General features: G+C 35.1%; 1 protein-coding gene across 9 annotated transcripts in view; it reads right to left on the reverse strand.

Moving 5' to 3' along the window:
• The window catches only part of LOC150104491 (RNA-binding protein Musashi homolog Rbp6-like), a 768,426-nt gene that overhangs the window by 468,531 nt on the left and 285,728 nt on the right, over positions 1–14,167 (reverse strand). For 8 of the 9 annotated variants that reach the window (XM_090395182.1, XM_090395176.1, XM_090395180.1 and 5 more), the window contains exon 6: positions 9,866–9,979. In XM_090395182.1, coding sequence (XP_090251308.1) covers positions 9,866–9,979 — 114 coding nt within the window. The remainder of the gene's footprint in view (positions 1–9,865; positions 9,980–14,167) is intronic. The other variant, XM_090395177.1, reaches the window with a different exon arrangement.

The raw sequence follows: 14,167 nt of genomic DNA on the forward strand, positions 1-14,167 counted from the left end.
ACAGCGGATAATGGGAATGATACGGAGGGCACTGACTTGTAGAAGTCAGGGTGTTATAGTTCCCTTATATAAGGCTTTGATCAAGCCACATATGGATTATTGCGCAGAACTGGTCACCTGGTTTTCAAAAAGATGATGTATTGGAAAAGGTCCAGAGACGATTGTCTAATAAGGTTTCTGGAATGTTGTGTATGAAGACATATTGAGAAAAATGCAATTTGCAGAAATTGGGGGATAGGAGGAGGCGAGAAGATATGATCGAGACATAAGCTGTTAATGTCGGGGAGGTTTTGCATAGAATGGGTGAAGATAGAGAACAAGAGGCCATTCCTGGAAGCTGTATAAGGAGAATGTGAGCAAGGGGGTGAGAAGCAGCTTTTTTGCACGGAGAGGTGGCAAGTGATTGGAATGCATTGCCCGAGAGTATGGTGAGGGCAGAGATGATTAACACATGTAAGGCGTGGTATGATAATCTGTTTGTGTAACAGTGGGACCTCCCGCAATGCGTCTTTTGACTCCATGCAGGTTTTAATATGCCGATAATTGATATAGCGAATAACAGTTCCCTAATTTAATGGGAAAAGAAAAATTACAAACCACGACTTGTTAACATCATATACGCACGGGAAGGAAATCATATGACAGCATAAATTGCTGCCTATAAATGTTAACTATTTACTAAATCTTTACAGCAATCTTCCTTAAAACATGATGTGTACAATTTTATTTTTTTGACATCAATAAATAACACAAAATAATAATGCTTCTTCTCGCTTTAAGTTTAGGCTTTCTGCGTCGGCAATACCTGCCCAACACTTTTTAAATACTGTTTTAATATGCTCGTTCCATTTTTGCCTTTGTTTTTTTTATCATTTTGTTCATAGGTTCTAAAAAGGCATTTTTCATAAATCTTTCCGTTTTTTATTCTGTCAAATTTTGTTTCATTAACAATTTTATTAATGTTTACATTTTAGATGTATCTATTCCTGTTTCCCCACATGCATAAAACAATTCATTAGGTGTTGGCTTTTATGTATATTTGATTTTAAATATCCTTATATTTCATTAGTCTTAAGGAACTGTTCTTTTAATATGAAGTATACCACTGTTATAATTCACTGCTGGCAGTTATTCCTAAGTTCAAGTTTCATTACTTGCTCCAATCTTTTTGCAAATGCTTTCAATCCACATCTTATTGGTTATTTTGCAATTGTAATTCTATTTATTAATATTTCTGTGTTAAAACAGCTGAATATCTGTTAGAATTTAAATTGCGTTTGGTGGTCATCTTCATATCCTGGAAGTAATACTACATTATCTGCATATCCAACCAAATTAAAAATCTCGTTTCTGATTGCCTAAACAAATAATGCATAACTACTAGAAAACAGTGCAACTGTCGACATATTCAATTCATCTGACCACTTATGTGACAATAAAAAAAACGGAAGATCTACTCTTAAATGCGTTTCTAATAAAAACAAAAAATGACAATAGGAAGGAAATAATCTAGAAATCGTTTAAAATACTACGTTTGATCATTTAATGTTTAAAACACCGTAAACTATTTAATTAACGAATTTTATATTTAAAGTTATGACACTTTCGAGGATTAGGACAAGTTCCGCAGGAGCTTTCGAAGTTATGTTCAGGTTTGTGATTTCAAAGTTAAAATGTAAAGTTTCTTACACGATTCGAGATGAATGGGACATAAGACACAACCACGCTGGTACTGTCGTCATCGATCTTGTCAGATATCAAGGTGAGGCCGAGTAAAATAAGGGATCAGCTGCAAATTCATCGATTCTAATGGAAGTAATGGTTCATTTAAGTCACTGACACAAAAAGTTTTCCAAGGATAGAATTACGAATGAGAGAAGGCAGTGAAATTGGACATCTCGCTCGGAGTGCCATGTGGGCTATGACTGGTGTGCTGCGTGATCTAGGTATTTCGATGATCACAATTTGCTATATGTAATTAATATAGCAAATTGTGAATATATGAGCTACGGGTTGAAAGTTTCTTGTCGTGATAGGTGGAAACAGGAATACTTCGTCTAGGGATGATTTTTGAATCGAGATGTCTTCACCTAAAGCCACACTACCTTGAGTAAAAATGGTGCCCCTCACCAGATATCAATATCAATAAAAATAAAACAGTATTAAGCGATATCAATTTATTCTCTTTTCTACTACTTTGCTCCTAGTGGATCTGTTTTGTTACAAATTACCGAAAAATTCTGGTATGTAGGCATTTTAGATTTTTTTTCTGCCAATACTGAAGTACTGCGCAGTTGAACTATATTTATGGCATTATCCAATTAGGTGGAGAAAACATTTTTCTATGCTTGTTCATGTTTAGGAGAGCATATTTTTAGACAGCCAAACGACGGAGGCTAAACTCGGGGTAATCCAGAATCCTGTATGAGATGAGTGTACAACTGTGTGCACAACATTTGTACGTGTTCTTTGGGTAGTTGATCCGTTTTACAAGGCTGTCACTTCCAAATGAAATCACCTAACTGATTTCCTTTCAGTTGAAATCTATTATAGGTATTTCTCATTTCCTATACGAGATTTAACCTGTTTCCAACCACTGGGTGTGTGTGTCGCTTGTAGACTTTTTTCTGCAGAGATTACAAGATTACAATTCGTTTCCTTCACAACCGCTTTTGACAGATATAACCAAAGAATGCCTCACGGACTCAGTAGTCTTGGCAGTTATCCGATGATCTAGACATATACTTCGGAATGATGTCAAACGAGAGTTAATTTTCGCTTTGGTTCTCTGGCATGAGTTCTTTCTTTATGAAATATACCTCAAAACATTCGCAAATTTTCATTTTTTTTTTTTGTTATGGAAAAGTATTCCACCGAGTTAGTTCGAGTATTTCTGGAAATTCACCGTGAAATTTGCTAGATGTTTTTTCTGCTCCTTCCTTCAAGTTGGCTAACCAAACTACGGCTGTAATCTTGTGGAGTATTAATGACTTTTGAAGACTTTTTCTTTCACCATTGACAATAACAGGCGTGGAAACCTGAACCCAATCACTGCATAGGAAACGTGTTGAACCCATGCGGTCAACAGCAAACTTCACATAACCTTTCAGATCCATTTCAAAAAAAGATGCAATCGCAATTCCAACTATAATGAGATTCATTTCCATTTTCAGCTTGCAAAACTTACTTTTCCTTATTCTGCTTTCCTAACTATACACTCTGACTCCTTTCGCCTCAGAGATGTGCGAATGTTCACTCATATACATGCCAAAGGATATCCAACCTGCAATCTCCTAATTTTGACTTCTTTTGGCTAAAAATCACTCCCTCATTCTACTAAATTCATATGCTATATCTACCATTCTCTTAATTGCAATAACCACTTTGAACTCTCCCAAAATGTTGATTTTCTTCAGTCTAACTTTCCTAACGGCGAGGTCATATTGATCGGAGGCTTAATGTTTACAACACCAACTCGCTGCCTTCCTCCAAATACACAGATCAAGCAGGTAGAGAGGCTGAGATTTGCAATCATAAACGACCTCACAAATTGTTCACATATCCACTAGAATACCAGACATCCCCAACTACTCCCCAAACAGACTGGATCTCTCCCTCACTGGTGACCCATTTAAGTACGCTGTAAATGCTATGTGTGCTCTAAGCAGCTCAAACCACAATCCAATGCAAATGTTTTCCCACATTACAAGAAAGCTAAGTGGAGGACAATCTTTGTAACTTCTAAGCTTCATTTCCTTGGTCAGATTACTGTTTCCGGCCACCTGGCCAAATCTGTGTGCAGAAAGAATCACCGAAATAATACTCATCGGCATGGAAACATTTATTCCCTACTCCACCTTAAATTCCTGTTCCCCATCTAAGCTCTAGTTCTCCCACAGGTGTGATGTGACGAAGCTGTGCACTAGAAGTCAAGTATACCGCAACTGGATTGCATTGGAAACTCCACCTTCCTATACTGCTTATACCAAAGCCAGAATAGCTACAAGAAAATGTATCACCATCGAAATTGGCTTTGAGAGATCTAAAAGCAGGAAACTTGCATCCTGCTGAAACGACAGCCATGCCTTCTGGGCTATAGCCAAAGTTATTGGTCATAACTTCTGTCCAACACTGCTCCTACCGCTGTTACATCCAAATGGTACTATTGCATCATCACAGAAAAAGCCAAACTCCTGGCTTCTTATCTCTCCTCCGATCTTGCACAGGTGATCTGCAGTGATCGAGAGACATTTACCATGGTAAATGTCCCTCAATTACTGCAAATATCCAAGGCCGAGTTTGATCTTTAGCCAGAGACTGCAAAAACGTTTCTCAAATTGAATATAAGTCTCAAAGCCCCAGTGGTATTCCTACGATTGTTCGAAAGGTCAGTGCTCCAGAGTCGACTGCCACTCTATGCTTCCTCTACTTTCTTATTCCACTAGTGTCTATTCTGCAGTAGGCAGAATAATTCCGCATAATATCTACAGAAATTATCCCATATACAACCTATTCCTAAGGGTGAGAAATCTTTACCTTCAACCTACCGTCCAATTTCTCTCACCTCAATTCTTTCTAAACTAATGTAAAGAATCATCAACATCCAACTCCTACGCTACCTTGAAGACTCATCTAATAAATGACCGACAGAATGGATTCTGTCACAGCCGATCAACAGGGGATCTATTAACCTATGTCACCCATCTCTGGACAAACACCATAAAAAGGTTTAGGGAACTTCAAGTGGGCTGCTCTCAATATTTCCTAGGCTTTTGACCGAATTTGGCACAAAATGTCAATTAAGTGAATCTCCTATCATATGATCTACCCTGACTTCCGCAAATGGGCAGCTGTCAGACAGGATGTTCACTTCTTCCAGAGATAGTAGATGGCGTCTCAACTTCTAACTATACAACTAATACTGGGATCCTCCAAGGCTCTGTTCTTTCTCCCACTATCTTTCCTCTATATACAAATTATCTACTCCAGCTGACTGCCAGTCCAGTACAAAATTTGGCTGAAGACAGCACATTGAACTCCTCCTTCCTTTCTTTTTAACCGTTGCAAACCCCAACTCATGCCGACATGTCGAACTTTAATATATACTTACCTTAAATTCTGATCTTCAAAACATTCAATGGTGTTTTGGTAACCTTTTCAAATTCACTGCTAGAAAACAAAGTTCGCATTATTTCCCACGAAAAAGAACCTTTCTTTCCAATCTTACTCCTGACAAAACCAAAATCTTTATTCAAGATGAATTTTACCTTCTTGGGATAACTCACCTCAAATCTCTCTCTCTCTCTCTCTCTTGGTACAAACCTATTACAAATATTGCCTCCTCTGCATATTTTTCTCTTTCGCTCTAGGCGTTAGTTAAAATGTAAACAGATCCTAACCGAATACAAACAATAAATCCGTCCGACCACTGAATACTGCTTTCACATCTGGGGTGGTGCTTCGTTCCCTAAAAATACTGGCTTATGTACAGAAAAGGGCAGTATTAGATTGATTGTGATCCCTGTCTCACTAATACACTCCAACACTTTCAAACTGGCGTTCAGTTTCCGAAGACTGCATCTTCTTGAAATAATTCTATGGCCGATATTCATTCGCATTGGCATCAATAATTCTCTCCCCAACCTATGTCAAATCAGTCCAAACACGTGTATCAGCCAATCAACACCCTCCCACAGTTCAAATACAAATGCACAGAACAGTTTTCTTCTCCTCATTGTTCATTTCTTCAACTGCTGCGATCAGGAACAGTCTCCTACCACGCTTCCCAAGGAATACAGCGTTTCAAGTTAAATGTGAACAAGTTCCTTCTTGCATATTCATGGTACTAGTTTACTAAAGGGTGACCAACCTATTGTAATTGAATTTTCCATTAAAAACTCTTTTCTCTGATTATAACAATGCAACTCATTCCATTGTGTCTCCTATTGAAACATCTATTCAATTATTTTCCAACTTTTACATTTGTTTGAAAAAATGCGCTGCGTACATTCAAATGAGTAAGTTGGGCACGAATGTGCACAACACTAAGCCAATAAGTGCATAGCAAAAATAACCAAGATTTAGGATAACAGACTGATATGTATGGATTACATTTTTGTTTATTGGAACGAAAAACTAAGATAAAAAGGAGCAAGTAGTTCAATGAATAAATTGAGCGACTAATTGATAGGTTCAAACACTTATTTTAACAAGTTAGAAAGTAAGAAGGTATCTGCAGATCGTAGTTTGAATTAAGAAATATCCTTAGAAAAGCCATGCAAAAGGAGCTTTTTTCATAAGGAATTAAACGAATCAATAGAATAAACAAGTAAAATTAACCGTGTTGAAAACGCATTCTACACTAGACCGAATACTGTTTCATGTACAAAATACCGTTGAATAGGTACACTCGTAACAACTGCTTGGAAAATGCCCGGGGGAATGCAGCTGTTCAGATATTAAAGAATAGATAGGTATGAAACGCTTATGTCAAGAAAGGTCAGACGTTATTCTAAAAAGACTGGAGATATATGACTCGCTGTAGATATTATACTCAAAAACAAGTACGCAAAAAGAATATATTTCTAAGAGAAAGACATCTGTTGTTCAACATAAGAGCCTAAAGGATATCTTCTATTGAAGAAAGACCTACAATTGTTATTTAAAGGAGATACTCCAGAGGCTATGAATGTTTACCATTCCACTGGTATTCTATAAGTCAACAGGAAAAAAAAAGCATTGTTATATATATATATATATATATATATATATATATAAGGGGGGACAATAAAAAAAGATTAGGAATTTTATTGCTCGACATACTAAGCAATAAAATACATTAGACAATAAGTTAACGGATTAAGGTGCCTTTATTAAGTGTAGCCAAGAAAGAAAGAAAACGCTATGCAATTGCAAAAGGATATGGTAAACTGTAAGATAGACGTTTACTGAAAATGTCAACTACTTGTCGAAACCAGATTTCTCACTGCCTAATTTGACTCTTAATTATATTTTCCAGTAATTAATAATCTGCTTACATTCCATGGCTGCATTTAATTAATTGATGCTGAAATCCTGAATGATCTAACTTGAATTTCTAAGTTTAACCGATCTGCAAGTTTCACACAAAGTTGCAGACCGCTAGAATATGAAATGCTGTCCCTTAACCTTTTTACAGATAGGCGGAAAAATAGAGAAATGAAGCGAACAAACAGTTAATAAGAGGGGTGAAGGAAACTTGAAACTGCTGCCTATTAACATTGATCGAAACAGAAAGTATTATTTATTTTATATGAAATGCGTTGGAACATAAACTGTCTACTTGAAATAAAAGATAATGATTATCGAAATCAAGACAAACATAAAATTATGGCAATTTTCAGGGAACCAGCAGCAGTTCATTCATTTGATAAATAACACGAGACTTCCGCAAATTTGCTTTATTAACCAAACGCGCCTTGCTGCAAATTTATACAAAAAACTTTACGAAACCAATTTGGCATGTTGTTGACTTCCAATAATTATATTTTCTTCAAATATTTTCCGTAACTACTTGTGCATCTTGGCGTTATGTCGTATGAAATAACAACGCTAATCTGATATAATGACGCTCTTATACCATATGAGACAGCAAAGTAGCATTTAGAGGTCGAACCATTTTTATCCCAATGCGCATTATTTTAAAAACACCGCTACATCACACACAATTCCTCAGATACTTAAGTGGAATAACAAGTAAAAGAAAGATGTCATTTACTTACTTTTGTCCGTTCATTTTACGTGCACATTCTTCTAGTTATGTAAAGAAAGCTTCACCATAGGATACTGCACACTGTTTAAATGATTCATTAATTGTATTTTTTAAAGCTAAGCACGTAATGAAACCAATTAAGGAAGGTACGTGTATCTTGCAACAACATCTTGGGGTGTCCTACAGTTCCGGAATTATTTACTCTTCTTTCTCTGTCTCTTAACTGTTTAAATATACCAGTACTAACGTTTATTTAGTCTGTCACTGTATACGGCAAAAGGCTAGCGCAGCTACGGTTCTCGAGGTTGCTTTGACTAGCACTTATTTGAAATTCCACGCATGAGTAAGTACTAACAAGGAGTCAACCTCTCTCATTTTCCGCTTCTCTTGTATTAATTGGCGAGAATATATATAACTCCGCAGGCGCACTGAGAAAATAGGCAAAGCTGTCCTCGCTTTATTTGCTCCGTTCACTTGCAGATAAAGTTTCTTGGATGTTTCCAATGTTTGCTCTCTTCCATTTAATTGGTTGTATACGTAATATAACTGAAGGGGAGTTTGAGAATTCCAATAAAGAGCTGCTAGAGCTAATAAAATAGATTGAAGTAATATATATATATATATATATATAATGCTGTAGACACACACCTGTCATGTTCGCCCATTGTGTTGAAAGGAATGAGCTTGTGTAGCAAAAAAATACTCTTGTTCTTGACTTGAAACTTTTCTGTGTTATTCTGCAAAAGAAATAAGAAGACCGACATTCGAACTAAAATAATGTTTTAATGCCATTTTACAGGCGTAGTTGTTCAGTTCTAAACTTACAAAAGAAAATCAAAAGAGAAAAAAAACTCGAAACTAGTGCTTTTTTTGTTTTTGTAACAAGTGCTACAATTAAAGAACGGAAGCCCATTCCATTTTGAGCTTTGGAACATGTTAAAATGCACAAAATACGTAAATAGTCAAATATTAAGTTTTTGTGAAGAATCCGCCACGAATGTGAAATCAAATAAACACGTGGAACAACAGTTTCCACCGCATCAACTTATAGAAAATGAAGAAGGATTAAGCGATTTTCTGTTCATACATACTACACCACCCAAAGGAAAATAAGAGATTAGATCTTCCGAAGTTATTTGTAACTCCCCCCCTTCATAAGTTTGTTTGTAACGGAGTTAGTCGAATTTTCGCTTGGATTTTTGTCTAAAGAACGGAAAGGCAACCTTATGAAAGATACAAGAAAGAAGAATACACAATAAAATCGAGCAAAGCAATTAAAAGCAACAACACATTATGCAGTTAACTTAATTTTGGCAGGCACTTGTGTAGGTCATGGTAACTTCCATGATATCAAATCGGATGAAAACAGAATTCATTAGAGATCTGATTCTAGTCGCTGACTAAAGGAACCTTTCTAGTCCATCCTCCCCACCTTTTTTTTTTTTTTCAGCTGGTTCTCGAGTTAGACGATCTTTGGAGTTAATTTTTTTTTCGCACTGGTTTCTAATCCCGCAACTCAGAAAAATAGACTTCAGGACGCGCACTATTTTGGATATAGTTAAGAACACGAGAAGATTGTTAGCTGCAGTACTCTTGGCACAAATAAGTTTACATCTCATCGGTAGAGGAGAACTCAGCTAATTAGGTGCAAAATAAGCTAAAACATTTCGCTTTCTCTTTGAAATAATAAATAAATTTTCTAACGCCAAACGGACTTAGAGAATTTTATTTATTACTTAGTTTATTTCATTTCGGCAATGAATAATAAATTAGTAATGCACTGGGGGGCTTGAGAACAGTTACCGAGAAGGCGGCGTTTCTATTGACACAAATATCCATGGTATCAAGTAGCCTTGAAATTAATGAACTACAAAACTGAAATCACGATAAACGCCATTTCTGAGCATTATAAAACTCAGTCCGAATAAAGACCATGTATCATGTGATAAATTTCTTTTATCGTTTCATAATCAATCTTGCTCTAATTTATCAACATATGGATACTATACCAGATTATTTTCGTCAAATTAATCTAGTTCCACGAGTTAGGAAATGAGAGCTATAAATTAAATAAGAAATAACATAATACGTAAGAATTACAAAAATATTACTTACCCGGCCGAACTGCTGAAAATAGTTTTTTACGTCTTCTAGCGTAGTAGGCGCGGATAGACCACCTACAAATACTTTCTTTGTTCGGGTAACCATCTGAAAAATAAGGAAGAAATCCTGCAGACTGGCTTAGTTAGTCCAATTCAACTCCACATGTATATTAAATTAAACTGAATTAAATTAAATGCATTAGAAACTAAGAATAAGAAAATTAAAATTTTATTTTATTTATTCTAAACATGAAAAGTTTCCTAATTATTTCTTGTATTATTGCGCGATTTTAAATTAAATGCGAGAAAACCTGATGAACACACACAGATATTCATGCAGATCAAAATGAAATACCACATTTACTCAAATGAAAAGTTGAAATGCGTTACCATTTATCAAAGAGTAATAAAATGCAATATTTTAACTTCGATAATAACTGTAATCTTATAAGGAGAAGCAGGCCTTAATAAGGAAATAAAATGCAACAGCACTAAATTTGCCATATGCATATTTGAATAGCGTACTTTTGCATTGAGTTTCGGCAACGTGCAGAACTCTATAAATATTACGAAATTCATACGGTTAATAAAGTGCAACGCTTCACTTTACAGCGTAGTGAATTACGTTAATGTTAGCATTTGTTACCCGAGTCATAAAAGGAACAATTAGTTGCTCTAGAACACATATTAAGGGGACATTAATTTGCCACTTAATTAATAGTTGATAAAGTTTCGGATATTTCAGTTTAACATGATTAAATTCTGGTAAAGCATAATTTGTTTGAAATTAAGTACTTTTAAAATCAATGAATACTGGTTGTGAATAAATCAGCAGAGTTCACTGTTACTGCAATATACGTTGTCGACATTGCTGTCGTTTGGCGTTCACTTATCTGATGGCATGCTATATGATATAATTAGTACTAATAAATATATTTCAGTCGCATATACTTCACATTAGGCTGTTATGTTATGATTAGATCCTCCATTATGAAACGAGCAGGTTTTTTCGTTAAGAAACAAGGCGAAACAATACTTTTTCTTGAATATGTTATAATAACATCCGCGTTTATTAATTAAGTGTGCTTTAAATTTCTAACATTAATGCAAACAACTCGCAGACAAAAGGACAATGGCTTCATTGGGAAAATTGGCCAGTAGGCTTCCAAAAAGAAATGCTTCTACTCATTGTCATGTATTTCTAGACCGATGTATGACGGGGGGGGTGTATATCATAACTGGGATCAAATAATGCGAGCTTTTCACGAAACATTGCGTGTAGCAAGTAAAGTATGTTGCGTAATCAGACATGCATGAAAAGAAAAACAGTAAAATACGAAAACAGAAAATTAATGGATGGTAAATAAACTATGATAAAGAATATTAAAACCAAGTCGTGCATTCTCCCAACATTATCTTTTGCAAGTTATTCCAGTACGGATTTGTGGGATGGATAAACTATATTTAGCGGAAGGCAAAAGAGATTATGACACAAAAGGATCTCAAATATAAGTTTTTATTTGATAATTTTATTAGACAGGCACATATTTTTAGTAAATTCGTGTGCTATATTAATATCCAATTACACGATATTATTCGTATTCTATTTCTCTCTTAATATAAATCTGTACACAAACAGCATAGTATAAATGCATCTGTATTGCTTTCTATACGTATCTTTAAGTAGTACACAACACAAATATGTAAAATCTATGCATATAAAAGAGCAGTTTCGTTTGAGTCGCTGGAGAAAACCATCGGTATGAAAGTGTCGTGGACAGTCGAAACTCTCCACGGCCTCAAGATTGACATGATATTAATGCAAAACGGCCACATCAGTGAAATTACAAAATGATAGATTCACATGCGTTCTTCGTAACAGGCATTAAACAATACGCAGGTACACCAGAAGGGAAAAACGAGGGGGGGGGGGATTCAAACCTACTACAGCACAAACTATACTCAAGGACAGCTGCGTCGATTATTAGCATAACGTTTGTGATTCCGCTACGTCCCATCAGAGAAAACAGTGAAAGTTAGCATTTTGTAGTTTACTACCCGGGTTTGGAAATGGTATCTTTATGGGATTTCAATTAACTACCCATCAGGTAGCGAAATCTTTTCGGATTTCATTTCCTTTTTAACTTTTTCAAATGATTTTACTATGGACTAAGAACTACATATTTGTAACGCAAATATTTAGGAATTAGGAAGAGTGATGGCAGCCCGATTTTACTCTCGTGAAATAGACAAACCGACAGGGAATGCTCAATTAAATTTTAGCCTCATCTAGATTCAAATCCAGCCAAAGTATATTCAGCTCCATAAGAAATAATCGAGTCAATATAAACGATGTATAAATCGAGTCAAAAGTCAGAAACATCTCCCATAAGTATTCCTCGGTGAACTCTTGAATAGTTGACGGCTGTTTTGGTTGCCTCGGATAAAGGAAGACACACAAGACCTGCTTTATGGCGATGCCATGATGGACAAGAAAAATGAAAGTAGAAAAAGTAAACATTTGAAGGAGACTTAACTTTTCAGTTTACCATGAATGAATTTGCTTTATTATATTTTTTGTTTGCTGATGACTTCATATTACCAGTTTACTTTGTGAATTAAGTTTCTCTTAGTTTTCTTGTTTATTTCTGCATTCAGAATTAAAGCTATAATTTCCAATTACATTTAGATGGAACAAAAGCTCATTGCATCATCCATTTTTTTTTTCAAACTGTGGTCATGTTTGAAACCGAAGATTTACTCAATAATTTGAAAAAACCAATGATAACTTTTTACTATTGTTACACTATCTAAGATAATGTAGCAAATAAGATTGTATTCATATATCTTCACAGACTGCTTAAAGCACTGGTTTCTAACCTTTTCCATTAAATGCCATTTTATTTATCGGAAAAATAAAAGTATCCAAATATTCGGTCATTTAGTCGAAATACATTATTTCTTCAAACATTTCCTCTTAGAGTTAAAATTCGCATAAAAGATTACGTTAGCGATCCGAAAGATAAAATATCCTTTAAATTCTTAGTATTAGAATTATTTTACTAGCATTTATCACAGACTATTTGTGATAAATGCTAAAAGAAAAACCTGAAATTAAATTACAAATGTTAAAGATTATTGTCGAGCAGCAGCAAAGCATATTGACCTGTTGAAATTCCCTGGTTCCTTTGAATTTCGTTTCATTTATATTGACATCGATTACTACCATCTTGTTATCTCTATTTTCACAAAATATACGCAATGTTGTTGTTCGTAGCACTTCTGGAAATAAATGAAAACAATTTTTGGTGAAAATCAGCACGTAGGAAGGACGCGGAAAAAATCCGTATGTAAAAATCTAACTTAATTCGAGACGCATCTGTAATAATTTTGTTTGTAATTGACTGAAGCTATCAATATGATTATTTCAGGAAACCAAAATCAAAACAACTCTCTCATTTACTGTATTCAAGTGTTTTCACTTCCTCCTTTTCTCCTCTGAAACTGCATATTTTTAAATACTCTCATTCGAAACATTTCTCGTGTTATTAATCGGAACATCTTTTCTTTTTGTTAGAATTTAAAAAAAAGAAATATTTTAATTTTACTATTTTATTCATCACTCTGTTATACATAATAATATCATATGTTCAGCGAGAAATTGTTCATCTACAGATCTATTGGTTTGATTACTTTGATGAATTTTTGTTTTTCATTTTAATGAAATTAACTTTTATCTTAATGCTATGGTACAGTAAATATCCATATCTTGGAAAACTTGCATTTATCTTACATACACTAATGACCATTAGGTTGCGAACCACTTGGGTTGGATTTGGTTAGTTGTACTAAGCAGTACAACGGACTACTGTTGTATGTAGTAAGTAACTACGGACTACAACACCAGCGAATTAACTCTATTAATTTAGTGTGTTTACCACCTATTTGTCTACTTTTCGGGATGGAAAACCATTGTTTTCCATCGCGAGATATTATGATCTTCGATTGAAAAGAGCTGATAAAATTTCTCGCATTCCAGATGACCCAATCCCTTTCACCCGAAAGCAAAACCGCATTCTCATCACTGTGCTACAATAGGAATTACTAATACCTAACATAAGACATCAATAGTTCCAAATATATAACGCATAACTTCTTGCTGTATGACAGGCTGGGATGTCGGGTAGTACATAGTGTGTACCTACTACACCACATCAGAGAGAAAACCTACACTACAATAATAATTGTGAACTGGGTGTGCTGTCTTCAGTGCAATTACAAAGCAACGTGAAATAGATATCGGCTTTCAAAATAC

The sequence above is a fragment of the Typopeltis vanoorti genome, chromosome 7, assembly GCF_054136105.1.
Source record: "Typopeltis vanoorti isolate ZY-2024b chromosome 7, IOZ_Tvanoo_1.0, whole genome shotgun sequence".
NCBI classification, from domain to species: domain Eukaryota; kingdom Metazoa; phylum Arthropoda; class Arachnida; order Uropygi; family Thelyphonidae; genus Typopeltis; species Typopeltis vanoorti.